A 27978-nucleotide genomic window follows, 5' to 3' on the forward strand; every position below is an offset into this window, starting at 1 on the left:
AAAGAACCATCCTGTCAGCTGCACATAGACTTTTTGACCCCTTGGGTATGATCTGTCCTGTAACGTTGATCCCAAAATTGCTTCTTCAGAGCATTTGGAAGTTGAAACTGAATTGGGATGATGATGTTGATGAAAACATCAGAAGAGAATTTTTGAAATGGATTGAAGGGGTACTGTACATTGAGAAAATTAATATTCCAAGGTATTTTGGACTAAGTGGAGCCAAGCAGTCTTCCATTCATTTCTTTTGCGATGCAAGTAAATTGGCCTATGCTGTGGTTGTTTACATTAGAGTGGAGTCTGAGAATAATGTACGAGTTCAATTACTACAGGCAAGAAGTAGAGTAGCCCCTATAGGAAAAGGAGAAATTACCATAGCACGACTTGAACTTCTGGCAGCAACCATTGCATCTCGTCTTTCAACTTCAATTTTGTCTGAGGTAACTCATGATGAAGTGTTTTTTTGGTCAGATTCCACAACTGTTTTGGCCTGGATCAAAAGAAGTGAACCATGGGCCATTTTTGTTTATAATCGAGTGCGTGAAATCAGAGAGCAGACTGATGTTAACAACTGGAGACATGTTCCTGGGACGATGAACCCAGCTGATTTGCCAAGTAGAGGATCTTCTGCACAACAACTTCTGCGATTGCAATGGTCAGAGGGTCCCAGTTGGTTGCACTTACCTCAAGATTTGTGGCCTTCGTCTGGAGATGTCGTTAATGAGGAGGAAGTAAACTGTGAGAAAAGAAAAGGTGTCACAACCTCAATGATAAATTTTGAAGTGACAAAACTTTTGAGTTCTAATATTTCTGACTATCGAAAAATTGTACATACTATGGCATGGGTGAAGAGATTCCTTTTTAATTGCAAAAATGAAGACAGAAGAAAAGGAGATCTTTCTGTTAGGGAATTAGAAGAAGCTGAGAAATATACTGTATACTTAATACAGCAGGAGTCATTTACAGGAGTTTCAGATAAACGCCTTAAAACTCTAGATGTATTTATTGATGAGAAAGGAATCTATAGATTAAAAACAACTGTATATAAAAGAGATGATTTTGAAGAGTTTAGAACACCTGCTATTTTACCTGGAGAGAATTCTATAGTAAAACGTTTAGTACTGTTTGAACATAAGAAAAATGGACATGCTGGTGTTTCCTACACATTGAATTCTCTTAGAGAAAGATTTTGGCTGCTGTGTGGTAGAACAGTAAAATCTGTATTGAGATCTTGCGTAGTCTGCAAGCGTTTTTCTGCCAAATCTGTAGATCCACCAACTGCATCACCACCAGCTGATAGAGTTCAAGATGCAGCTGTTTTCCAAGTAACGGGAGTGGACTTTGCTGGTCCTGTGATTTTGAAAGACAATTCAAAGGCCTGGATGTGCATTTTTACCTGTGCCGCTTATAGAGCTACGCATCTTGAATTAGTCACATCACTATCAACTGAGGCATTTTTACTATGTTTCCATCGATTTGTTTGTAGAAGAGGAAAACCTTCGATTGTATACAGCGATAACGGAACGAATTTTACAGGGAGTGCAAAAGCATTATCTTGCATTGATTTTAAACAGGTTTTTGTTAAGGCGAGGGATCAGCAGATTACCTGGAAATTCATACTTCCTAGTGCTCCCTGGTGGGGAGGCTTCTGGGAAAGACTTGTTGGAATGATGAAAGGTCTGCTGAAGAAAACCTTAGGTCGAGCGAGTTTAACATACGAAGAAATGCAAACAGCTTTATGCAACTGTGAGGTCATTTTGAACGAGAGACCTTTGACAACTGTGTGTTCTGACGCCAGTCTTACTGCTCTTACACCTGCAGACTTCCTAAAAGAGGTAAAACCCAGCTTTGTTCCGGACATCAAAACTGATCTGCGAAAGAGAATACAATACCTACAAGCAATTAGAGAAGCTTTTCGAGTAAGGTTTTGTCAAGAATATTTAAGCGCCCTGTGTACTAGGCAGAAAAAGAACACCTTTCAACCATTGAAAGTAAGTGATATTGTGATCATTGGAGATGATAACAAGAAAAGGATCTTATGGCCACTCGGAAAAGTGCTGGAAACAATGCCGGGTACTGATGGAGTTGTACGCCGAGTGAGAATGAAAACTAAACAAGGAGAGCTAATCAGAGCAGTACAAAGGGTGTATCCTTTAGAAATTTCTTCCAGTGAAAGTTTACCAGTAGCTAAATGTGAGAAATTTACTACCAATAACAGTAGAAAGGACAACATTCCAATTTCTTTGAAAGATAAGAGCTTTGAAAAAATTCCCGTTGTGACTAGGAGTGGACGAGCTGTTAGAAAACCTGACAAACTACCTTTATAAAAACTCCATAGTGATTTAGAACTTTAATTTTTATTTCAAATTCTTGTAAAGTGTCATTTTAACATAATATATCTTTAGGCTATGTAAGTTAGCTTTGTTAATGTTGTTAACTTAGGTGGAAGGATGTGAAATATTATGTGCTTATGCGCAGCCTATTTTTGTTCCTATTTAAAGATGGCAACGAGAAGAGTTTTGGTGGTTGCTATGGTGACTATTTAGAATGTAAATAATAGTTTTGAGAGAGTTTAAGATTCGTCTTTTGAATTTTCGGCGATTCTGTAATTTTGTTGTAAATAAATCTTCCTTTTTTATAATAAACGTAATAGTAGAGGTTTCTTGATTATTTGATTCGAAGTCTTTCTTTGAGGTCATCTTTTTATTTTGTGTATTTTTTGACAAGTATAATATTGATATAAAATTGTTAAAAAGGTTAATTGTTGACATTTTTAATAAAAAAAAACATCAAGATATGTAAAGATATTAGTTTGAAAATAATTTTCAGCGTTAAGAAACCATTTTTTATAAAGAATTTTTTCTTAAAAAGAATGTTTATCTCAAAACTTTTGAGCTTAAACAAAAGGAAACCATATACATTTTTGAACATTGAAATGGATAAAATTTCAAAAATAATAATTATTACATATTCATTAACATTTATAATATTGATAAATTTGAACATAACATGCTTGAATGAACATGACAGAACTTGCTCTTCAGTTTCTGTCAAAATCACCTGATGTCCTATAAAATATATTTTTATGTGTTAAATCGTTTGATTAATTCATTCGAAAAATCTTTAAGGAAGAAAAATAATAGTTTACCAGCACGTTTCACGCGTTTCTTGTGAATTTTATTAGAGATAGTATTTTTGTGGGCTTTGTACTTCCGAGAAGCTTCTGCAATCGACATACCACCAGCAACTGCTTGCAAACATTGTTACAGATTTTCTAAAGTGTAATCACGGTAGTTTCTCGTTCCAGATATTTTTTTATAACGTCTGACAATTTTTCTGTCGAAAAAAAAAACGAATGAAGCTTTGCGCAAACTAGCCTCACAGCGCATTTTTTTTTTCATTTTCCGTTTATTTGTTATTAATTTTCAAATTTTTTTTAACGCTAACATGATATAATTGTTTATTAATATATAAATAAAAAATTTGCACTTACGACAATTGTTTTATCAACATCTTTGCATTTCACAGGTAAAGTTTCCTCGCACACTTTTCGACGTTCTCGGAAAGTTGCTGACATTGGATAAACATAACACACTCTGAGATTGTTTTAAAATTTGAAAAAATATTTATAGTAATAGAAGAGACTTCTATCTTCAAATTCCACACATTTTTAACGTGAAAAAAACATAATACTGAATAGCAGCACTTGACAAGTGCCAAATTCGAATTTGCACAAAGTAGCCCCACGTGACGGTATACTCTCAGAGATTTTTTGACTGATTCGGAGTTTCAACACATTCATTGCCCACCATGTGTAGGTGGTAATACTATACCTATTATTGAAAAGTGGTAATCTATAATAATAAAATCAAAGTTAAATTTTCCCATTTTAGCAACCGGCTTAATTTTTAAATTTTACAATAAGTTTATTTTAATAAACAATATGTTTTTGTCATGACAACACATATTTTCTGGAAAAATATTTGCTGTACTGACACAAACTTTTCATCACATGATATCGCGTGATCCGGCAACGAACGTGCTTATCTGTATTATACGTTTTTTTTTCTTCTCTTTTTTTTCTGATGCTTACATAATCTCATTTGTTGCTTACATTATCTTCTACTTAGTTATGCGATACATCAAAGGGAAATCACTGTAATCGAATTAAAAATACAAGATTTGTAGGAAAAATTCATTTTCATGTAAAAGATCAAAAGGAATATATATTTTCGTTTTCGGTAGAAAAAAAATCGTTCGCCAATACTTGCACCCAAATACAGTTTGTTTCGCCGAATTTACTATTTTATCGCATTTGGCTATGTGGCGAATGCTCATCGCGGGCCCTGAATATGACAATATTTATTTTTCAACCAAAAGCGATAAAAATTAAAGGTAGATAAAACCCGAATCACCTGATTCAGGTTTTGAATTTAAGCTGGAAAATTTAAAGTCAGATAAAAATTTTACGTTTTTCACACGAATTATCCTCAGTTCCAATTATTCTAGTTGCTTATCTCATTCGCCCGTGATCCTCATATCAATAGATTAGTAAATATTCCTTCATTAGATTTCCACAGATATAGCAATAACCGAGGATCTGAAATTTTGTGCGTAGAATATAGAAACATCAACAAAATAAAGTGTAAGTTATGTTTTTAATACTTTTTATCATAAATTAAAATAAGTATTTTATTTGTTTATTTCGGAATTTATTTAACTTTCGATAATTTTTTCTTTTACCTATTTGAAACAAAAAAAGAATTTTGATGCAAAAATTTTAATGTGAAGTTCTGCAACCTTTTTAAGGTACCTAATACTGTTCCAGGTAGTCTCAAAGCACTTGAAATAAGACTTGTACTGAGTATTTCAAATTTAAGTATTTTAAATGTTATAAATATTACAACGGTCATAATGTTTCACAACTGTTTTAAAAAGAAATTTAATTTTTTTGCAAACGAATATGTATTGACATCGAAAAAGAATATTTGAAATTTTATTAAGTATTAAGTTAAATATTAAGTTTTAGTTCATTATGTGTAGTTATTAGAATCATTTTTTCATTGCAATCTTTAATCTGATTTTGAACTTCATTGCTGTATTTTCTCAATGTGGAAAATTGAAAAAAATTGTTTTATTTATATACTTACCCCTCTATGCACTTTGGAAGAAATTATTTTTCTTGTATAAATAACTCAAAACGTATAGAAAGTTTTAAGAAAATTATTATGTAATGAGCATTAATGTAAGAAATTAAAGATACTCCAAGCGCGTTTAAATACATTGTTAAATTTAAGATCTTATTTTAAAGCAGCAAAGATATTTTTAATATTAAAGAGATAGTTAAGAGAAGAAATTTTTATTTAGTTTACAATGAATATATTACTACTCCACTGCAGTGCAATTGAAAAATCAACGCAAGCTATAAAGAATTCAAAATTTAGATTTTTCTATATTTTACATCTTTGTATGGTAAGCTACATATTGCAATTTTTTTTAAAGTAAATTTTGTTTTATCAGTTTTTGGAAGTTCTATTTTAGCGTTCATAACATTAGCAATAGAAGGAAAATAATTGTCAAGCCAATTTTCTTGGAATGAATCAAGGAGCACTTACGTTGTTCTTTTGAATTGCACAGCAGTATGCAAATATTGAGTTAATATCGAACCCGCAAAATCAAGCAAGTTCGTTCCTAAAGGGTAAACACAGAATGACCACAACCAGAAGAATTTTAAAAGTAGTAGAGAAAGATGCTAGAAAAAAATATTTTTTGTTTATTCTTAGATACCAAAATATATTAATTAATTAAAGGGAATATGTTTAGATGTTAAAACTGCTTATTTTAACTTTTAAAATTAAAGTTGAAATGTTCAACAGTGCCTTAAAACTTTTGCAACTACTTTTAAAATTTTGTCCACCTAGTTATTAGAAGAGAAATGTGAAGGAATTCCATTTACCATATCGTGTTTAAATTCACTCAGTTTTTATTTAGTTTACAATGAATATTTTACCACTATGTACATATTGAGTTAATATTTAACCCGGTTAAGGGTTAATACAGAGTGATCTCAACCGAAGGAATTTTAAAAGAAGTGGAGAAAGATGCTTGAAAAAATATTCAATACAATTGTAAATTAAAGGGAATATGTTTAGATGTTAAAACTGCATACTCTAAATTTCAAAATTGAATTTAAACTTCTAAAATATTCCACAGTCAAATAAAACGTATGCTACCACTTTTAAATTTTTAGCATCCCTCCTGGTATTAAGCAAGAAATTTGATAGAATTCCATTTATCATACTAAGTTTAAAATTACCATCAATGATATTATTCCTTAAATTCATTATATCACCCTTTAGTACAGTAAAATCTGTTATCTATTACGCTTTTTAAAAAAAAGAGTTTTCAGTGGTCATAATTATATGTATATATATACATATATATATATTAATTATATGTATATAAAAGAATAAGTATTAAAAGAAAGAAAAACGAAGAAAATTAAGAAAAATTAAACTTTTATATACATTAGTAGAAATAAATTATATGAAATCAATTAACAAATTAATTTTTAAGCTTTGAAGATAATTGTATAAATTTACAATTGTTTTTAAATAATTCAATACTTTTAATCAATTATAGAAAACTGTTCGCTGTAGAACGTAATACTGTTATTAAAATAAGTATTGCATAATTTTTAAGCTTTGAAGATAATTGTATAAATTTACAATTGTTTTTAAATAATTCAATACTTTTAATCAATTTTAGAAAACTGTTCGCTGTAGAACGTAATACTGTTATTAAAATAAGTATTGCATCATAGCTTGCGCATAAATTTGTTAGATGAGCAAGTTTATCTCTTACAAAACAGAAAATAATATTGTTAGCATCATATGTCCCCTGACGTAATTGTGACGTAGGTTCTGGCTATTTTTGGAAGAGTCGCTGCGTTGACAAAAATTTTCATAAAAGATACGTAATTTAAACCGCTATTTATGGGTTCAATTTCTCATAAATGGTTTTTAACACAAGGAAGAACGACTATTCAGTATGAAAAGAATTTTCATTATTTTCAGCCAAAAACATGTTTAATATATTCAACGAAAAATTTAAACCTTGTATAACAAATACCAATTCGCATTTTCGATAGTTGCAAACTAAATTCGCATTTATTTGAGCTTAACACATTTTTTTGTTTTTAAAAGTTGAAATATATTTTAAAATAAAACGTGTTATTGTGTCGTTTAATAAGATCTGTAATTATCATTTTGATATCGATAGCGGGTGGGGATTGAGTCTTTTAATATCTATATCAATCGAAGATTAAAAATACCTACAGAAGTTAATTCTAATGCGAATGTGTTTTGATATTTACTAGAAGCACTAGATATCATTTATGTGTCTGACGCTTGAGGTTAAAAAGTAGTAGGCTCTAAAATTACTTGAAAATTAATTTTTAAATCATTATCGAGGATGAATATTAAAATCAAAAAAACAGATGTCTGTCAGGTTGTAGAAAATGTAGTTATCGACAATGTCAGCCTTCATCGATCAAATGTTACTCCGAAGTTACTATTGAGTTAACAAGTCTTATATACTAGAGAATTGATGTTTAATAATCGTATAAGATAGTTATTCCACAATAATCCTCCGGCAGAATTTTATCAGGAATAGAATTGGACCATCTGTCGATGGTTGCGAGTCTGCAAAGCTAGGTGTCTCCAGATCACGTCCGGATCACCAATGTATGGAATGGATCACGTCCAGGTCACCAATGTAGGAAATGAAGTTATCGATAATGTCAACCTTCATGATTCAAAAGGTACATGAAGATGGTATCGAGTTAACGCGTTTTATATACTAGTGTATTGATGTTTAATATTTGTGGTAATAGTTGCGCCACAATGTTTCTCTGCGAACATTTCTCAGTGGTAGACATTTTTTGATAGAAACTATCCCACTTTAGTTGTACTTAAAAACCTCCAACAAGTAACGCAAAGGTTTTTAAACCCATGATCTAACATTTGCATGTGTAGTTTCCAATTAGCCCTAGGTTTCGGCGATTTCGGAATCTTAACATGGCTGTTAATAGTTAGGAAATATCGTTGTTTCCGGGTATATATTGCGTTTTTTTCTCAATCTAACTAATTTATGTTATTTTTACGCCGATCATTACTAATGTTACTCATACGAAGTTTTCAATATTCATTACAATAACTATTTTATGAACGTTAACGGATACTATTAACCAATGTTATGATATTTGTCGCTGTTGATGATAATTGCAATATTAATGAGTTTATTATTATCGATAATTCTAGCGATATTATCATCTCTGATTTTTATACCTGTGGATTTTGCGGATAATTATTATACGTTTTATATTCATCGTTAGGTATTTTGATGATGCTGTGAATAATCCTTAAAATATGGTATTAGCGATATTTAATTAGTATTTATATTTAATGATAAGATCTCCCAATTTACATACAAGGGGTCGTTTGAAACTATGAGTTTATTATTTTCTGGAATAAAGAAGGGAACGAATAAGGCATGTCATTCCATGAAGCGAACATTCAATATTTTGGAAAATTGTAATAAATTATTTTATAGAAACGAATTGAAAAAAGGAAAACAATATCTCTGAACAATTGTAACCTTGAATAAAATCTTCTACAAAAAAAACTAAGCATAAATTCGTGACATTTTTTTACAAATAAAAATAAAAGCTGTTTCGATTTTAACTCCTTTAGAGTGTTTATAAATATAATAGTTTTTTTAAATAATATAGTAGTTTTAGTATAATGTAGTAGTTTTTATAGTTAATATAGCAGGTTTTAAAATATAATATATTTCTTTGTTTTTAACAATTGACGTGAGTGATGCTTGTGTTTGCTCTAAATATTTTTTTCCCGAAAAATGCTTTTCGATCTTTTTTATTCTGCCGTAAATAATTTTTGTTGCAAATATTCAATATTTCTTCAATAAAACAAAAAACAAATTGCATTATTTTCTTCTTGTTAAGCAAGCAAAAATAATTCACTCACTCAAATTATAAAACTATATAATGTTTATTTAAAATAAAGGCATCTGTACTATAACTAGTTAAAAATTGCATTTTTATTTTTAAACAATTTTTTTTAATAAATTTCTTACTTTCGAATTGTTTTAAATTCAAAGCTTATGAAATTTTGAAGAAACGTGATTAATAAAATATTTCCTGGAAAAATTAAATAAAGGTAAAGTTTATCTTCTTGAAATTTTAGAATTTTAAAGATAACTGACTTTGCGTCTAAAGCTTAAGCAGATAAGAGGATTAATTTACCCATACTTTTACTTACTTGTTGATTAATTATTTACTAATTTAATACTTTCTCATTTTTTAAAAAAGATTTTCAAATTTATTTTTATTAAATTATTAATCTAAAACCTGTTAAAGTAATGCACATTTAAGAATGATGGAATAATAAACTTAAATTTAATCTTTAACTTTATAATGAATAAACTTATTTAATAATGGATAATTTTTGCAGTTACCTATGATGCAGATTTAATAATCCATTATGTGAAATACAAAGTATGTTTACAAATAAAGCTTTAAATATTTATTATAATTTATATAATCTGTCAAAACAAATTTTAGATTCCTATTTTTTTACGCTCAGAAATAATTTGCAGAAATACAAGTAACTTTAAAATTTTTAACTGGCTTGAACAATTAGGTTATGAAAATATTATTAGGTTATGCATTTTAAAAGAAGTTAAAACTTATTTTTATTTCAATTAGTTTTAATATATTTAATGTGCAATTTTAAAAAAATGCAATTTAATTTGTCTCTAAATATTTTCATTTTAAAACAGCAGCCTTGTTGTTGCAAATCACGTATATTTCAAATTTTCTTTTATTAGTTTTCTGAAAATATATTACTCCTTTTTGCTTAATAAATATTAGAATCCAGTAAAATAATGAGAATAAGTAAAAATGCAACAAGGTTAACCAAAATTACGGAAAGATCTTAAATTTGCTAATTTTTTTTATTGGTTTCTAATTAATTATAAGTTTTCGCCAAAATAAATAACGCCACTGAAAATCAAGCAACGCACAGTCTGCCTTAAATTCGCTTGATTTCTTAAGCAGGCTTGCTAGCTTGGCCCGTAAGGAATAGAAACAACAACTTATTGCTATTTCTCAAAATGTATAATGTGTAAACGACGGTTATAAAATAAAATTCGTTCATATTTATTTAACCTACTTAATTACTCAATCAAAACTGCCACCACAACTTACATCACAAATTATTCATATTTAAAACCAAAACTTTTTTTTTGCATTCGCTTTCAATAGTAAACAGGGGGGAAAATGCTAGAAAAAGTTGTTAATTTTTATTTCTTAGTTGTTAATTTTTAAGGCACCCATGGTATCCCTTGCTCTTAAGAAATATTTTAAGTTGATAGTTTTATTTTCTGTGATTAAATTCTTTATAAAATGTTTTTCAAATCATATGAATTTAAGGAAATTAAAATTTTAACTCTTAACGTCTGCTAAGAAGTAAAATCTTGAGTAGTTCTTACAGAAATTTCGTAGCAATTAGGGGGCACATACCGACGTAGCACTTATCGAGTGCATAGCGAATATACTTTAATTTGATGCATATTATTTTTTTTAATCTTATCAGTATCAATATAATCGTTCCATGTGATCTGAGATGATTCTCGATTATTGTAATCAGCCGAAAGATAAGTTCAAGTAATATTAATCAAATGGTTTTAGTTTTCCCTTCGTCATGATTTATCTTACACAAATATTATCATTACTGTGTTTATTGAGAACAGCGTTTTTATTTATCTTTCATTAATTTTTTTTTTCTTTCACTGAAGCATTTCTTCTGAGGATTTATCTATAACTTAAGCATTTCTTCGTTTATTAAAATTATTTTTAAGTTTATCGATTTCTTTTAAAACAAATATCGGGTTGTCTGTAAAATATTATTTTTCTTTCAATTGTAGACTATTACACAATTACTACCTATCTATAATTGAGACAGTAACATAATCACATTACGTTATTTTTTATTAATTAATTCACTGTATTTTTAGTTAAGCATTTCTTTAGAAGAATTTACCGGTTTTAATAATTTTTTTTAATGTTTATCAATTTTTAACCTCTTCTTTTATTGTCCCGAGTTAACTCGGGTATGTATATATTGCAAATATTTATTATCCCGAGTTAACTTGGGTATGTGTATATTGCAAATATTTATTATCCCGAGTTAACTTGGGTATGTGTATATTGCAAATATTTATTATCCCGTGTTAACTCGGGTATGTGTATATTGCAAATATTTATTATCCCGTGTTAACTCGGGTATGTGTATATTGCAAATATTTATTATCCCGAGTTAACTCGGGTATGTGTATATTGCAAATATTTATTATCCCGAGTTAACTCGGGTATGTATATATTGCAAATATTTATTATCCCGAGTTAACTCGGGTATGTGTATATTGCAAATATTTATTATCCCGAGAAAACTCGGGCGTAGAAGAATTTGTTAGTACGCTTTGTTTTATCACGTTTTTACTCAGCCTGAAGCATAAAAATAATAATAAATTGCTATGATTGGAAGTTTTCCAAGTTTTGCTGTTGGATTGTAGGACTGTACTCTTGTTTTGTGTGATTGTATATATGATGGTAGCTGAACTCACATTAAGAAAAGAGTAAGAAAAAAAATGGCGTATCACTTCACTGGCGTTGAAAAGTCTTGTTGTCCCTTGTTTTAAAAACTATCATACAAAGACTAATATATAACCTTTTTCATTTACTCGAGATTAGTCGGGATGGTAAATTAAATGTGTTTTACAAATGAAGCAATTTACAATTTCAACTTAAAACTTGTGTGTTATGTTCTGTTTTAGTTCCTTGTATTATTAATAAAATAAAAAAAATTGATTTTTTACATTTTTTTTAAAGAAATAGGTATGGGAAGCGGTTAAACAAATATCTATTTGTCTATAAACACTATAACTTTGAAATGAAATTTTTCAATTGAAGATCGTTAATCAATAGAACACTGTAAAATATTGCTTAATTATAACTAAATAGTAATGTAATCAAATTAGGTTATATTATTTTGTTTTACTCAGGCATTTCTTAGAAGAACTGCCGATTGCTTAAATCAATATTTTTACTTTTATCATTTTTTTAATACAAATATACATTCATCTAAAATATTTCCCCAACTTTTCAGTTATGACAACTTTGAAAATTGAAGATCGTTAGACAATAAAGGCTTAACTTTTGCTGAAATAGTGACTTATTCCAACTAGCTTTATTTTTACTTGTACAGTGCTTAAAAAAAAGCCCTGAATAACTTTTCATCTAATGCTCGAATTCTTACAATTATATGCATCTTGGCTACCTCTTTTACATCGGTATTACTTCATTAATTCGGATTCTGTATGCCTGAAGAAATTGATCTGAATATTTAATAGATATTCTGCTATAGATCTGTTTCATTGAGAGATAATGCATTTATATCTACCACCTCATCTTACAAATAACAGTGTCTGTAGGGTAGATACCGGGTTAAATTTAGCAACTTTGATACATGACCAACAAAAATATAATACTAAGAAACAAGACGAACTCGGGCCACGATAGCTTCGTTGGTTGGGCGTTGGGCTCGTGTGAATGCCGCCGACCGAAGAATTCCCGTGTATTAAATAGTGACTGGTGAACGTTAAATCTGTCGGGGTCACTGACTCCTCCAAGTTCCCATAATAAATTAATACCTCTGGGGATAGTGAATTGGAGACTGATCGTTTTCTGGTTCAGATCAAAATTGCGATCTGGGGATGAATGAATGGGTCCTCCGGTTAAAACGGGTAACGATGTGTGTGTGGCTGAATTCGTATTCTTGGTAATGGAAGGCGTCACTGAAAAAAACAAGAAACGTACCATCTCCCCTAAAAATCCGCTAGGATTCCCATAGTATGCTTGCTGATATTTGCAAGTGGTATTAGTAACAACAGCAACAACTAGACAAACTCAGTCATTACATTGAAAACCTGAATACATCATTTTACAACACAGCTATTCACTGCTAACTTCAACACCATATTTCAACAAAAGCTTAAGTAACAGCTAAATCTAATCCAGACGCTGATCTTAGTGCCATTTACAAGCTCTAAAGACGTCAGAATGACACGTGTCTACAGCCTTCTTTACTAACTACATACATTAGATGTGACAATTTATATGTTGTTGTCGTCGGTCATTAAGCAGAAGGGGTGCGTTTGTTCTAGTTTTCCAGTGGCGCCATCTGTGGCCAAGAATTCGACTTCTGTCATACCCGTATGTCACGCCCGTTTTATAGGGAGAGCCCATTCACACATCCACAGATCGTAATTTTGACCTGAATTAGAGAACGATCAATCTCCAATGCAGTACCCCCAGAGGTTTAATAGTTTAGATATTAATTCACCAATGGATCGGAGGGTGCTACCTCCGGCTGCAGGTACAGAGCTGTGGATAATAATTAGAAAATTTCGTAACAATAATCTGCAAAAAAAAATATTCAACCATACGTAATTAAAAATTTACTATCCCCAGTTTATTTGTTATTTTCCTCTTAGTTTGTCTTTTAAATAAATTGTTATGAAATAGATAAATCCAGTTTTACTTACAACAGATGTGACAGAATATTAATCCCATTTACAAAAGAACACAAAAATATATTCAATAAATATTTAATTACATTTAGAAACGACAAACATTTAGTTGTAAGTTTACGTTGCTTAACATTGATAGAATTTATTCACTTTTTCAATATCCATGTCATCTAGGCCTGGTTTATTGTAAGGGTCGTGCAAAGGCACACCGTTTTTAGCTTCCATGGTCATCAGCCTACCTTGTTGTCTGGAGTAGGCATAATTTCCGTACATCATAATAGAATTATAATTAAATAAAGTGGGTGAAACTTCATCCTCAAGAGATATCTTACTGAAGTTAGCTTCTTGACCTGAGGAAAACAAATCTACTGAATATTACAACCACAAAGAAAAATACAAATCTATGATCACAAATCCAAATCAGGTTGGTAATACTAGAATTCCTAATATCTAACTTTGTCCGAGAATTTAAAAAAAAAAATCAACAAAAAATGTGTGATCGCTTATTACGATTACTGGTTACCTATTGGTTAAATGCTTTTTCTTTCTGAATTGCCGACGTTAAACGCCACAACATTTCAAATCATGGGTTGCAAGAACTGTCCCAATTGGTTTTCAAATCCTGCCTATGTACGTGTTTCAAGACTTCACAAAATACTTTTCCTCTTTCCATATTTATATTAAAATCACCGTCAAGCCAGTAATTATACGTTAATAATGAAAAGAATATAAAAGTAATTTAAATTATTATTATGCAAATACGTCAAGAATGCCTGCTAGTGAAAATAAAAACAGCAGCGGTCACTATAGCAACGCATGCAATGACGACGCACGCGCACTGCTTACTCTTGAACACAGTTGAAAAGTGGGTGAACGCCATCAAATCCAAACCAAGACCCATTTTGCCGATGGGTAAAAATTTGAACAAAATGTCAGTCAAGGTTTTAGTTTGTGTCTGTTATAACCGATTATAAATGAAGTAAAAAACTGGATTATCGTGTTTTTTCTTTCCAGCTTCAATATTCATACAACAAGGGATGAAGGTTAATAGAGAATATAAAAGATAATCTCAAGACAAAATACCCTTGTCAAGAGAAAAACTTTATCAGCTTCGAAAATTAAATAGAATAAAAAAGTAGACCTGTTTCGAGTGCAAAGAACAAGACACCCATAACCTAGATCCACAATGCTCAGTCAAACAAAGCAGACTGTCATGGAAAGTTTTGGTGCTTGAAGAATTTAATGGATGTATTTTCAGTGGTCCATATTTTATTCCGGAGTGATGTAGGCAAGCAATTATTAATCAAAAATCGTAAATTGCTTAGTAAAGAATAAGATTATCTTACTATATGCAAAAATCTAATGATTGTGTTGCAGTTTTTCATTGTTGTCAATACATTATTATTGATTGGGAAATCACATGGTGGGATGCAGTTTTCCCACCTTAATTTTCATATTGGTTAGGTTGTCATCAGCATAAAATTGATGTAAGTCATAAAGTTATTGTTTTCCGATAAATATTTTTGTTTCCCCAATCTAAAGATTAAAATTACCTGTACTGTTATTATTACGTTTTTGATTTCGTTAGATTTCTAGATTAAGAGTTAAGGAGGACTGTTTTAATTATTTTTAGAATAACGTCATTCTACGTTACATTTTAAACTTAAGTTATTTAAATCGGTGTCTGATCTTATTAACCGTTTTACATTAATTATTTTTTGATGCAAATCACATTAATATACTACTAGGAGGCTTCGCCCCCTGCTCGCTGGAGCTCACCAACCGCCGGAACTGCTTTCGCATTTCATTTCGGATTGCTTCGCAATCCGATGCTCGCTCATTGCATACATTCTTAACGTCTAGCTTCGGTATACTTTTTTGAACACTGAAGTTCCGAAAACTTTTCACTGTAGAAAATTCTAAACCTGTGCATTTCAATATTAATTTGAAATTGCAAACAGTTCACATATTTTTCTTAATCACACTATTCTAAATTTCAGTTGTTGAGAAAAGTAACTGTTGCAAGTTTTGTTTTAAAGTCTTTCCCACCAGAGGGCTAAAACCATGTGTTGTAAAACAATATGAAATAGTACTGAAAACCGGATGTAAAGCATCGGCTTCGATGAAGATAATTTAGTGAGAATTTTTTTGATAATTCGGTGAGAATTCACCCGATTAGACGTATGATGCTCACTACATGCTCTTGCACGCCGAAGCCTATCAATTAAAAATGAAAACTGTTGCCAACGCGAGAAAAGAAATATCATCGGTTTTATTGATACATACGTATTAGCGTATATATAGATTATGAACTACTGTTAATGAGATTCGTAAAAATGGTTTGCAGCTTAACTTTCAACGCATGCACAAAGTGCTGACGGCAAAAAATGCATTTAAAATACATCCGTCTGTTTGGAAAGCAAAAATATTAAATTACAGTTGTGAACTCACCAGATTTGTTGTAACAATATACTTTTAATTTTAACAGTTATTTGAAAAAATGATTACTCTGAAAAAATTATTTATGTTCTCTTATAATCTTAATAGCATCATAAGGGAAATATTTGGAAGTGGGAAATGGAGTCACAAGTGGCTTTTTAGTGCACATATTTTAAGTTGAATAATTTCAATCGTTTTATGCTAAGAAACAGCAATTATTGCGAAGCAATCATCGGGGTTTGTGAGCGTCAGCGAACAGGGGGCTTAGCCCCCTACTAATAAATAAATTTATTTTAGTAATAAATAAACTTATTTTTGAAATTTATGTGGAGCTCTAAAGTAAAGATTAATCTTAATTTTTAACAAAAATATACATTATCAAATTAAAAATTTGAAAAATGGCCTGGAGGGTATGGCTGCAAGTCTAAGCACCACAGAACCCCTCCGTCCGCTAAGAAATAAAAAAAGGCGAGTATCATGTATACGTTAGCAGACTTTTTGCTAAGGAAAGTTAAAGAATCTATGTTATTAGCTATTAATTGATTAAATTTAATGCCAAGGCTGTTTTTCTTAGCCTTAAGCATTCGAATGCGTTGGTGGAAAAGAAATTGTGAGAAATAATAGCGAATTTTAATGAAATCAAAATATTAGCAACCCTATAGCGGTTTTCGAATTCTATGCCAATATGTTAGGCACATGTTGAGGGAATCTCTAAAAATGGATTTTATTCTGCAGTCAATTCAAAGTTATGCTATAAAATATTACAAATTATATTAACTATTATTATTTCTTGAAAAAGGATTTAATAAGAAAATAATTTTGTTTTTAAATGTGTGAAACATGTTAGACATATTTCAGCACAGCACAGACAATGCTGCTGTTGTGTTATTTATTTCATTTTTAATTTTTTAAAAAACATTGTGATGATTTTCAAGACAACTACAACCCTCTATAAATAATCACCCAACATTATTATATTGATCTTTATGAATTCCGACTTTCAGACATGAAAAAATCGAATCATTTTTATTAGCGAAGGTATTAAATTTTTATGCTTCCAAAAGTCAAACTACCAGTGACTAAAGGATAATTTTTTTTTCATCCAAGGAAAACAGCTTTGAAAAAACTTCTTGTTACCAATACTTAAAATGATATTACCAGATAATTTATCTTTATTTTAGTGGCACATTTAACAAGTTAAAAATTATAACCAAAATAACATTTAAAAAGTCTTTAAAATTTGATCATTGTTCTCATTCACGTATATCTTAAAGCTACTCTCCATAATAAACTGGTTTTCTACTCTTATGTACGCATTCTTGACGTTTGTTAAATTTCAATTTTCGTAATTGTAACATAATTTCTTCTAGGAATTCAATTTAAAAATACTTACAGACTTAAATAAATCTTCCATTTTTTCAGATCCCCGGAAAGCTTCAAAATTTTTAAAGTGTAACTTTGTTACAATCCTTAAGAATGATGGGATTTTTCAAATCCTAGAATCTATATTACGCTAAACGGGAAGGTACATGTGTTTGAAAAGAATGTTTATTACCTGCAGTGATATTTCTGTGGTAAATGGTCAGGTAATTGTCTCTGTCTGATCTCTGATGCTCATGAAGAAGTCCGAGTGCATGACCAAGTTCGTGCACAATAGTTCCAATATAAAAGCACCCATCACCTAAAGTTAGGTCCTGGGAGCCCGTCTGACGTCCGACTACGGTTTTGCACCTGTTACAAAGAGAACTTATTTATAAATATAATATTCTATAATTTATTTGAATAAATTAATTAATGTTCAGAGTGGGTGTGTGGTAGTTTGATATGCACGAGCGTGCGAGAATAATAGGTTGTAACCAATAGGTTGTTGTCGTTGTTTGTCTCAGTGCCGTCCCACAGCCAACTGATCACTAAGACACGATTCCCAGTAGAGCACCGAAGTCAAGCATCACGATATGGTCAGTGTGCGGGTGGGTGACCACTTTGATCAACCTGAGAAGGGTGTGCAGTGTCGATCTTTGTTTAACTATTCTACCTTGAAGTGCTCGACTTTGCTCTCAGTTCGTCGAGCTACCGAAACAAAGGTGTCCCTCTGCAGAGCATCGAAATTGTGATGGCATGTCCTCGGATCATCCTCAGGGATGTTTCGAAAATAGCCCATTGTCAGGGCCGGATTAACCTATAGGCACACTAGGCACGTGCCTAGGGCCTACGAAATTCAGGGGCCTACGAAAAACTTGGGAGAAAAAAAAATTTGTTGACCAAAACAATTTAGCTTTAAAAACAACAAGTGTATTTTGCACAAAATTATGAAGATACAAATAAAAATATAATATTTTTCGGTAATAAATTATTTTACAGAATCTTACGATCTAATATATTACTTTTTTGCTATTTTTGGATTCAACGAAATCTTGTATTATGCTGTCGAATTCCAAACTACGCAAAATGTCGTATTCAATAGACATAAGTGCGAGCGATGCCAAACGATCTTGATTCATTGTTGAACGCAAATAATTTTTTATCAATTTTAATCTGGAGAAAGATCTTTCTCCTTCTGCATTTGCATTCATAATTCCTTCTGCATTCATAATTTCAATAATAATTTTGCATTCATAATTCCTTCTGCATTCATAATTTCAATAATAATTTTGCATTCATAATTCCTTCTGCATTCATAATTTCAAAAGATTTACTTTTGACAATGTTAATTTCCTTCACTTAGTTATCATAGTAGTATCATGAAAACTATGAAGCTATTTGTAGTATAAATATTTCTTGTAATTAATCTCACTATCAATTTCACTGTTTTCTTTGCTGATTTGTTGTTGCTTTGTTGACGTGAAGTGTTTACATAGTTATCGATCGAACTAATCATAATGGTATTATTGATATCAACTGCAATATCGGCAGTATGTCGGTATTGCAGATAAAGTTCGATAAACAAATTTGTAAATTAAAATCCATATTAATAAAAATGTAAAAAAAATATGCAAGAAAATTTTAGCATATATTTTGAAAAGAGGGGAGGAGTGGGGGAAGGAGGGGAGGGCCCCAAAACGGCTGTGCCTAGGGTCTACGAAAGGTATAATCCGGCTCTGCCCATTGTGCAGCTCTTGTGCGACGTAAATCAAAAGCTAAAGTTTTAGTGCTAAATAATTCAGAAAAATTAATTGGTAATTGGCTCTGAAAAGCACTAGATTGAAGTTTAATTCCATCAGGCGTAACTATTAACGTAGCTGCTACTAGAATAAATTTTTGCAAGAAGCGTAAAAAGTAGGCAGTCGTAAGCTAACAATGTTTTTTGGTTTAAATGAATAGTTTGAAATGGTAAGTTATCATGGTAGCTTTGATTGAATAATTCAAGGATCATTACATAAACAATAAGTAATTAAATTTCTGCAACTTTTTTACATTTATAGTCGCCTGCGGCATCCCTTTTAATGGGAATAAAACACATGTATGAGAAATGAGAAATAATTTTAAAAAAAGTATTGACAGTCAATAAATATAATCTGACCTGTTCCCTTTTCGAATTCTAATGTAATCACTCTGAGTTGTTCTTGGTACAAATCTCACACAAGTAAGCATATTGTATTGTTCCATAGCTTCCTCAATAAGGTCACGTTGGCTTGCTGAAAAGAATATTTTAGTAATAATAATAATTATAAGAAAAAGCAAACACTTCTCATTATATTCTGATCTTAAATAAGTATACTTAACATTTGTTGAAGATAAATGTATACGATATATTTGAATTCCATTTGTTTTAACAGTCTTTAGTGTCAAAAATCAAAATACAGACGCTATAATACTGCAGTGATGCCGAGGCGACTAAAAATGTAAAAAGTGGAAGAAACTCAATTCTTTAGAATCCTCTTTAATTAGTCAATCGAAGCTACCCATATGACTTACATTTTTAATTATTCATGTCTAAAAGGAAAATATTTTATAAATTTATTTTCAGTAGAAAAAATGAAACAATATATTAGATTAAGTTGCTTATTTAACGACTGTTAATAAAATTTTGTCTTCGATTTGTCAACACCTTACACAGACACTAATTATTGCTATTACTTCGTATATACATTTCCATTATTTAAACGTGTTATTTTTTCAAAAAACTTAAGACGGGTATATTATTTATTTAGTTATTTGAAATTATATTGGATAAGCAAGAAATGCGTATCTACCAACTTAATTCGATTGTACTAAATTTTGAATTGGTTCTGAAAGAAGATCTCTGTACTTTGGGGCCACCTTGGCGAGCGGTATCGCCCGCCAAACACTGTGCAAAGCGTGGAGGTAGGGGTTCGAATCCCGCTATTACCCTAGATGTATCTTCGTTCTATCTGTCCTTCTAGTTGACAAAGGCTTATGGGCCTAAATTGAGCACACGAGCCTGCAAATGGATGTAATTTCAATAAACCACGACCCATCATCAACTTATGGTTCAATTTTAGAAAACAAATTTATGAGGAAAATGACTGGAGCCCCATGGTTCGTCAGAAACGAAGATTTGCTAAATGACTTAAAAATTATACCCATAACGAAGAAAGAAAAGCAAAATTCTATTAAAAATGCAATAAGTTGCGACACAACAAATTTTAATAGCATCTTTAAAATTGAACTTATCATCGATTACAGCCCCTCAACAAACTTCTTGCTTTCCGACGGCACTCAATCAAAATTCTTTTGTAAATGGTGCTAATCGTTTTCTGTTTATCTTTCCCGATTTAATATTTAATTCCAAAAAAGACAAGTCGTCCCCTCTGTGCACCTGCGAAGAGCAATACGGAGGCGAGGCAGAGGGATGGATGTTGTCTTAGTCTACTCCCTTATTAGTCATTGATTGTGATTATTTGCGAACATCTCATTCGTATCGGCCCTTGTAAATATTCGATCCGCTACTTGTAAATATTTATTTTTCCTTCTTGTAAAAAATTTTATTACATTATTCGGGTTTTTTTTGTATATAAATCACATTATTATACTTACAACAATTCAGACTTAATTCATTCGCTGCCTATGGCAACAAAAAAAAAAAAAAAAAAAAAAAAAAATTAGAGACAGGCACACCTCGAAATCTACTTTGACGTCTTGTAATTTTAAGTTTTTCCCCACAGTATTACATGTAAATGATTCAAAAGTTTATACCAAGCGACATTTTGTTCTAGCTCCTTCATGGAACAGATTTTAAAATGTTGGCAAAATTGGCAAAAATTCTGAAAGCTTTAGTTTATAACTGTCTCACCTCTATTAAACTGTCTATTATTCACCTCTTTAACCCCTTGGGGACGGGTGATTCAGAAAAGCATTCGTACAAAATCAGAATCAAGTTGCAATTAAATAAAAAACGGTAACTTAAATGTAGTCGTTACTAATTTGACAGACTTGCTTTGCTTTTATTTTAATTATTGTTAGTTTGTTCATATATATAATCAATGTTTATTCGAAGTACAACTAAATAGTTTTATTTCGAACAAAGTAATGGTGAATTAAATAAATCGAAAAATTATAACCCCGCCCACAAATAAACTGCTAAAGAAATACTTTGATTACCAGTTTTATCTTCTTACCCTGATTGATACGGTTTTTTGCTGTCACGTATTTGTGACAGTCGGCGCGAAAGGGTTAAGATAGCTTGCAAAAAAATAGCAGTTGGTAGTCCTGGATTAGTAGCGAAATGAATAAAATAGTCAAGAAATTTCATCACAAGTGTTCTATCACTTTATTCATAAAGATGATTTTCTCCTTATTACAAAATCTAAGTTAGGTGGGTAAAAGGTTAATTGCTTATGTATTGTGGTTGACAATTCATTGAATATCACCTTTATTGTGGTAAGAAAAAGCAGAGTAACACTGCTTGCCACTTTAATGACTCAAGGAAAATCTCTTGATAAAATGAAAGAACTTATTAGGTTTTATTATAATTAATTATTTTTATATCACTCATATATATTTAATGTACATATATTTTCACACATTTTAATATCATATACATATTTAATTATTCACTAATTATTTTATTTCAAGATCATTTACTCAAAACTGCATTCTTAGACTAAACATAGTTTCATATTGATTTTACTTGTTTTTTTAAGAGTAGCAAAGATTAAATATGTCCTAAGGCATGTCCACACTACCCCCATGACATATGACTGGTGTGAGTTAAATTTTTTTTTAAAAATGATAATTAAAATTTATGCATCCAAATTATTCACTAACTCATTTAAAATGAAGACTGGCACTCAAGTTTTAATGGAAAAAAATACTAGATATACCCAAAATACTGATCTGTCAACTTTTTTCCTCTAAATTATAATATCTGTCAAAAAAACTTTTTAAATTAATTAAATTAAAAACTACATAACGATAAAAATATATAACCTCTTTTTCAACTCTTGCGTTTATATTTTAAAAGCAAAATGAGTTTTACGTGTTTCGTAATTCCAATTTACTTTTTAAAATTAATTAATCTCGTTTTTTTTTTTTTTTTGGAACTCCTAACACTATTATATTAATATATATTTTGCTTTCGTGATGAAAAATTGGAAAGCACTTTTTTTAACGGGTATAACAATGTGAAGTGAGAAAAAGGTAATAGTACTTCATTTTTATGTAGTTTTTAATTAAATGGAAAAATTCTGCTTTTCTTCTTTCAACTGATGCAACGAATACAAATATTGCTTAACGAAGCTTAAACAATATTTGTATCCTTTACATTTTATGCTAATTGAATAAATACGGCTTATCCCAGTTTGTACAGTGCCCAAAATTTTAAAAAAAGGACTACCCTGAATAACTTTTGATCTAATAATCGGATTGTTACGCTCTAAGTCTCAATCTGAATGGTTGGAGGAGGTGAAATCAAGCAAGCTAATAAATTAGTGCAGACGATATTTTAAGTTACGAAATCAGACACAAAAACGTACTTTCTCTAAATAAACAGATCCTTTTTTCGACAAATTTGGATTTCAGGTACCCAAAATATGGGGGGTAGCAGCACTCTGGGAAATAGAGTCCGCCGTAATTCGATCAAGAGAGCTGTCTAAACTTTGGAACCCTAAATGTTAATCACTATATCTCAAGGACTTCTAAAGTGAATTGAAAAATGTTTGCACACAATTATGAAATTCATTAGTTCAAAGATAATTCCATGCAAATTATATAACTTTCCGTGAGTATTTATTATATTTTATTTAATAATGGTCGAAAATTATTTTATTAAAGGGCATAATACTACCCCCCCCCCAAAAAAAAAAAAAAACGCAAAGTTGGCAGCCATGCATGTATATAGTCATAAAGCACAGTTATAATTTTTTATGAATAAATTTTAAACTATCAACTTACATAGGGAGCTGTGAATTACATAAGGTACTTCAGCACTTCCAGGAAATCCAGGCCAACGATACTTAGTGTCTCTAGCACCAATCTACCTTATAAGAAATAACAAAATGTTTAAACAAATCATTGCAACTAAATAGCAATTGCAACTACATTTGCTTTGCAACTACAATGATCAACGTTATTGGAAATTTTCAATAAAATCTAAAAACAGTTATACAGAGTGCGTTAAAAAGTACGCTATGAATAAAAATTTAAGTTATAGGTTCAAACAAAGCCAAAGTTATAAACTAAAATTAAAACAAACTTAAATACTTAAAATACTTCACTACAGGGTTACCACTGGTGACAAAAAATGCAAAAAGTGGTGACTAATAAAATTCAAATTTTTTTAAAAAAGAGATTAACATCATTACTTGGTTTATTTTTTTTCCAGTTTACTTAAGAGTATTCACACCAACTTTTTTTAAAAAATATGAATAATTTGAAATGTGGTAGTTACGATTGTCTAATTAAAGTGATAAATAAATAAAAGTGAATTGAGTTTCCACCACTTCTTACAGTTTCTGTGTCATCCCTGTTAATTGTACTCTTCAACATTTAAGTTAAGTGCAAAGAATATATATATTAGTGGTAGCCAACTAAAGAAGAAAATTTTCAAAGAAATAGTAGTTTTATTAAACCTTTAACGCATGAAAGTACTTCAGTTGACCTGAATTTCATCTGTTGAAATTATTTATATGTAGTGGTGAACAAAATTCTTTTAATTTATTTGAATTATTAATTTTATTAATTATTTTATTGTCATTAACTATATATTTTAATTTATTTAAATACACAAAAATTGACTTTGTTTGGAGGCTAAAAAAATCGAATAAATTAAATAACAGACCTGCCAACTTTTAATCCCTTCCATTATCATTTTTCCCAGTGGTATTAAAATGGAATTAAAACTTCAATTTTAAGCAAACAAATACGTTGTATTTGAAAAAAATTAAGTTGACAACCATGATAGTAACGCATATTAATATATAAGCTTAATTTTTGTAAGAATAGTGGTGATCAAAATCATTTAAAAATTAAATTTATTAAAGAAAAAATAGTATATATTTACTACCACTTTAAATATGAAAATAAAATCTCCCGCAAAATCCGGGAGAGTTGGCAGGTATGAAATAAGAATATTCTCGTAAACTAAGAAAATTCCATAAGGCACTACAGCGTCCTCTTAAAAATAAAATAGTGGTAGCAGGATCATGTTATTTTTCGCAGATTTTTGCAAGAGACGTTACGATTAAAATTCCGCAAAATATTGACAGATTAAGTAATAATAATTATTTTCAAAACCGGTAGCGTTGTAATTTTTCAATTAAAATGAAAGCTAAAAAATCAATATTTTGTAGGCTTTAAATCAAATTAAAAACTTCTGGTTGTTAATTTTAAGTAAATTAGCTACCACACAGAGATAATAGATATTAAGTAAAGTGATAATTTAGTTTCAGGGGGTTAAAATTCACAATTCGAGATCAAAAAAAGAAAATATCCAATATTATAAAAACTTTAACTTACACCATGGGAAAAGCCTCTCGGGATTATCATGTCACTTTCTGAATATAGAGCTCTGTGAGCCTGCTCTGTTAAAAGAAAACAAAATTTGCCTAATGAAATACGACTTTCATATAATGAATATTAAAAAGACGCAGTTATTGCATTATAAACTATCACAGATAAACTAACATTATAAACTAACCACATGCTTATAACTGAAAGCCTCCACACGGTTTCTTATAGGTAGTCCCATCAGACCACTATTGTTGAGGATTTATAATAACAGATGGCGCTGAGCGCAAACAATTTTTTTATTATTTTTTTCTGCACTTCTTAAGTTTCAGTTTGGATTTAACCACTGAACCACAATGAAATAAAATCCTTTTTATTATTACAATTTGTGTAATTATTGTTGAATTCGATTCAACTATGAAGGTATATCAGTTTACGAAAGAGCCCTTTAACAGTAAGAAAGAGGTAGCAAATATATGTCTGAAAATTTGTTTAATTTATTAATTCGATTGGTTTGTCTTATTTACTTGTCAACCACTTCAGATTCAATTCTCAAATATATGTGATAAATTTCTTCTCATCAGCTTCAAAATTAGAAGTCAGATTCATGCGCACGACTTGTTCACTTTCAAAATAGTCTGCGCAGATTCCTTATAAAAAACCGTGCGGAGGTTTTCTGGTGTAGGAGGTGATGGCTCTGACCCCTGCTCGCTTCGCTCACCAACACCCATAATTGCTACAATCACTCATTTTTTGTTTCTGTGATATTTAAATTAATAAGTCATCGATTGAAAGTTTTCGGGATATTTCTGTACCATGATCTGCCACACTAACTACTACGGCCAATGATAAGATGAATTTTAAACTTACAATTAAAAGAAAAATTGTACAGGTTTCCCCTGGGTGGCTACGAGCTTTACCCTACAAGTTGATCCCGTTTTTTTTTTTTTTTTTTTTTTTTTTTTTTTTTTTTAAGTTTTTTGCTGGTTGATGCCCGGAAGTTGCTATGACTTGGCAATTATTCTGCCTCAAATCATGACACGGAAATCATCCCAAGTTCCGCAAATTTTTTTTATTGCCATAGATTAGATTTCACGGATTTAGTTTCTGATTTTACTGTGAGAAATTTTATTTCGAATCACTTTGCTCGGTTACCATTAAAACGTCATATCTATATTATGTAAAATAATAATGTGTGTATTGTAAAAAAGACGAAGGCAACAAAAAAAATACTAAGCGAGTGAGCAGTCGTAAGCATGAAGAAGAAAAAACATTACTGTAAATGATATTCAAGTATACACAGATAAATAGGCTATGAATTGTCAAATAAATTAAAAAAATTTTTTTAAACGTCTTAGTAATAAATAAAGTGAAACTTGCTTATATATTTCCTCTATTTTTTTAACTTCATCAACGGTGAAAAAAAGACAAGTAAGAAAAATATTTAAATGCTGTTTGTCAAAGATTAGCTGTATATTTTATTTCTTCATTTAAAAGCTACATTTTTATTATTTTCTGGATTTTTATCTTAATTTCATAAAAATATTTCTTCGAATGCTACATTAATGAATTCTTTCAAAGCAGCAATTTTATATATAAAAAATTTCAGAATAATCTTTTACAGTACGTATAGTTATGCAATTAAAACTAATGTCTAAGCAATTATATATAATAATTACTTTTTCGCAAGTGTTTCATCATCAAAAAATAAATAATTGAAAGGATTAAAAAATATATGCATATATAAGCATATATTAAATTTATTTTTATGTAGTAGTAGAAAAAATCTTCCAAAATTTAGTTTATTAAACATGTTATAATAACATGTTAAATTATAAAATTTACTACCACCACTGCAAATATTCAGATAAAAAAGTTCCGTTAATTTAAAACAAGATGGCAAATATGGTTATTACCATTTAGTTAATTAAATTAATAAAATATGAAAATATACATTTTTTTACATTAAGAAAATAGTTTACAACGTTCAATTTTATTACACTAATAATTTGATTTTATATAAGGTTTTAGAAAATGTTAATTTGCAATTGGCTTAACCATAATAGCTTATTTTATATACAAGGAACGGAGGATTATGAGTAATTCTTACGTAAGTCACTAATGCCATAATTTTCCACTTTTTTTAAATCGCACGGGGAGATTTCCGTATCGTGATCTGTGGTCGAATAATCGCTAAGTCTTGGCAACTTCCAGGCAGCGACCCGCGAGAAACTATAAAAAAACATCACAGAAAGGGACTAACTCGAAAGGTATAACTCGTAGCCACCCCCGGGCAAGCATCTACATGTGTTTTTTATTTAAAAATTGAAAATTTGAAATCTATTTGGCACCTAGGCGATTGCAGTTGGCGTGACAGATCAAGATACGGAAATATTCCCTATCGCACAAATGCAACAAATGATTTTGAAAAAAAAATTGCACTTGGAAAAAATTGAAATAAAGTTCAAAGCGAAATTAAAGAAAATATAGACGATTTAAATCATTTTTACATATACCAAATATTTTTTCTACTTATAGGAAATATGCTTGGGTGTTAAAAGCCTTAGAAACTTATAAGTTAAAACAGAAGTTAATTTGAGAGAATTTAAACACGACTTCTCCGTTTTTTCTAGGTTGCGACAATCCTGTATTATATCGAATTGTTTTTCAAAACCATAATAAAAAAGATAGGTACCCATTTCTTCCAAAGATTGAGGACCATAATCCCTTATCACAAACGGTATGCTGATGTTTTGCCAAGAGGGTGGTTGGTCAAACGAAGATTTCGGAACCAAATAAAGTAAAGACCAGACGAAATTCCACAACATGGTCGGTAATGAATCAGTAAACCGAATACCATCGAAAAGGTCGAAATTTTATTCTAAATACTAATTTATCTTTCATTTTCGCTTAGCATTAGTAATTCGATATTAGTTGAGAAATCTTCCCAAGTTCCAACAA

At 30.3% G+C, this 27978-nt stretch overlaps 3 protein-coding genes across 4 annotated transcripts in view; 2 read left to right on the forward strand and 1 right to left on the reverse strand.

The window, feature by feature from the left end:
* The first annotated feature begins 47 nt into the window (after positions 1-47).
* Positions 48-2327, forward strand: LOC122271600 (uncharacterized). The gene has a single exon (XM_087149402.1). It carries the CDS (start codon positions 48-50, stop codon positions 2325-2327), a length of 2280 nt encoding a protein of 759 aa, XP_087005528.1.
* Positions 2328-4504: 2177 nt separating this feature from the next.
* LOC107457271 (uncharacterized) overlaps positions 4505-27978 on the forward strand; it is a 55706-nt gene continuing 32232 nt past the window's right edge. Inside the window, exon 1 of the mRNA XM_016075397.5 lies at positions 4505-4645. The gene's annotated coding sequence lies outside the window, so the exon portion shown is untranslated. The remainder of the gene's footprint in view (positions 4646-27978) is intronic.
* Positions 13734-27872, reverse strand: LOC107457272 (astacin-like metalloprotease toxin 5). 2 transcript variants are annotated; one of them, XM_043047597.3, is made up of 6 exons: positions 27713-27872; positions 25027-25091; positions 23464-23545; positions 19631-19745; positions 17666-17841; positions 13734-14021 (listed from the first exon to the last, which is right to left on the reverse strand). In XM_043047597.3, exons 1-6 carry the CDS (start codon positions 27843-27845, stop codon positions 13798-13800), a joined length of 795 nt encoding a protein of 264 aa, XP_042903531.2. In that variant the 5' UTR covers positions 27846-27872; the 3' UTR covers positions 13734-13797. The 2 variants fall into 2 exon arrangements, with proteins under 2 accessions (XP_042903531.2, XP_042903530.2); XM_043047596.3 differs by having other exon boundaries at positions 13734-14036.

This window comes from Parasteatoda tepidariorum, chromosome 8, assembly GCF_982258835.1.
Source record: "Parasteatoda tepidariorum strain Cologne lab strain chromosome 8, Ptep-v5.0, whole genome shotgun sequence".
Lineage (NCBI taxonomy): Eukaryota > Metazoa > Arthropoda > Arachnida > Araneae > Theridiidae > Parasteatoda > Parasteatoda tepidariorum.

Excerpts from the sequence above, each read along its gene's own strand:
- LOC107457272 (XM_043047596.3), bottom strand. The coding sequence starts at position 27,845 with ATGTTGTGGAATTTCGTCTGGTCTTTACTTTATTTGGTTCCGAAATCT. Across the intron at positions 19,746-23,463 it reads TGTAATTCACAGCTCCCTAT|CAAGCCAACGTGACCTTATT; the intron begins GTAAGTTGATAG and ends TATTCTTTTCAG. Across the intron at positions 17,842-19,630 it reads AGAATTCGAAAAGGGAACAG|GTGCAAAACCGTAGTCGGAC; the intron begins GTCAGATTATAT and ends TCTTTGTAACAG.
- LOC122271600 (XM_087149402.1), top strand. The coding sequence starts at position 48 with ATGATCTGTCCTGTAACGTTGATCCCAAAATTGCTTCTTCAGAGCATT.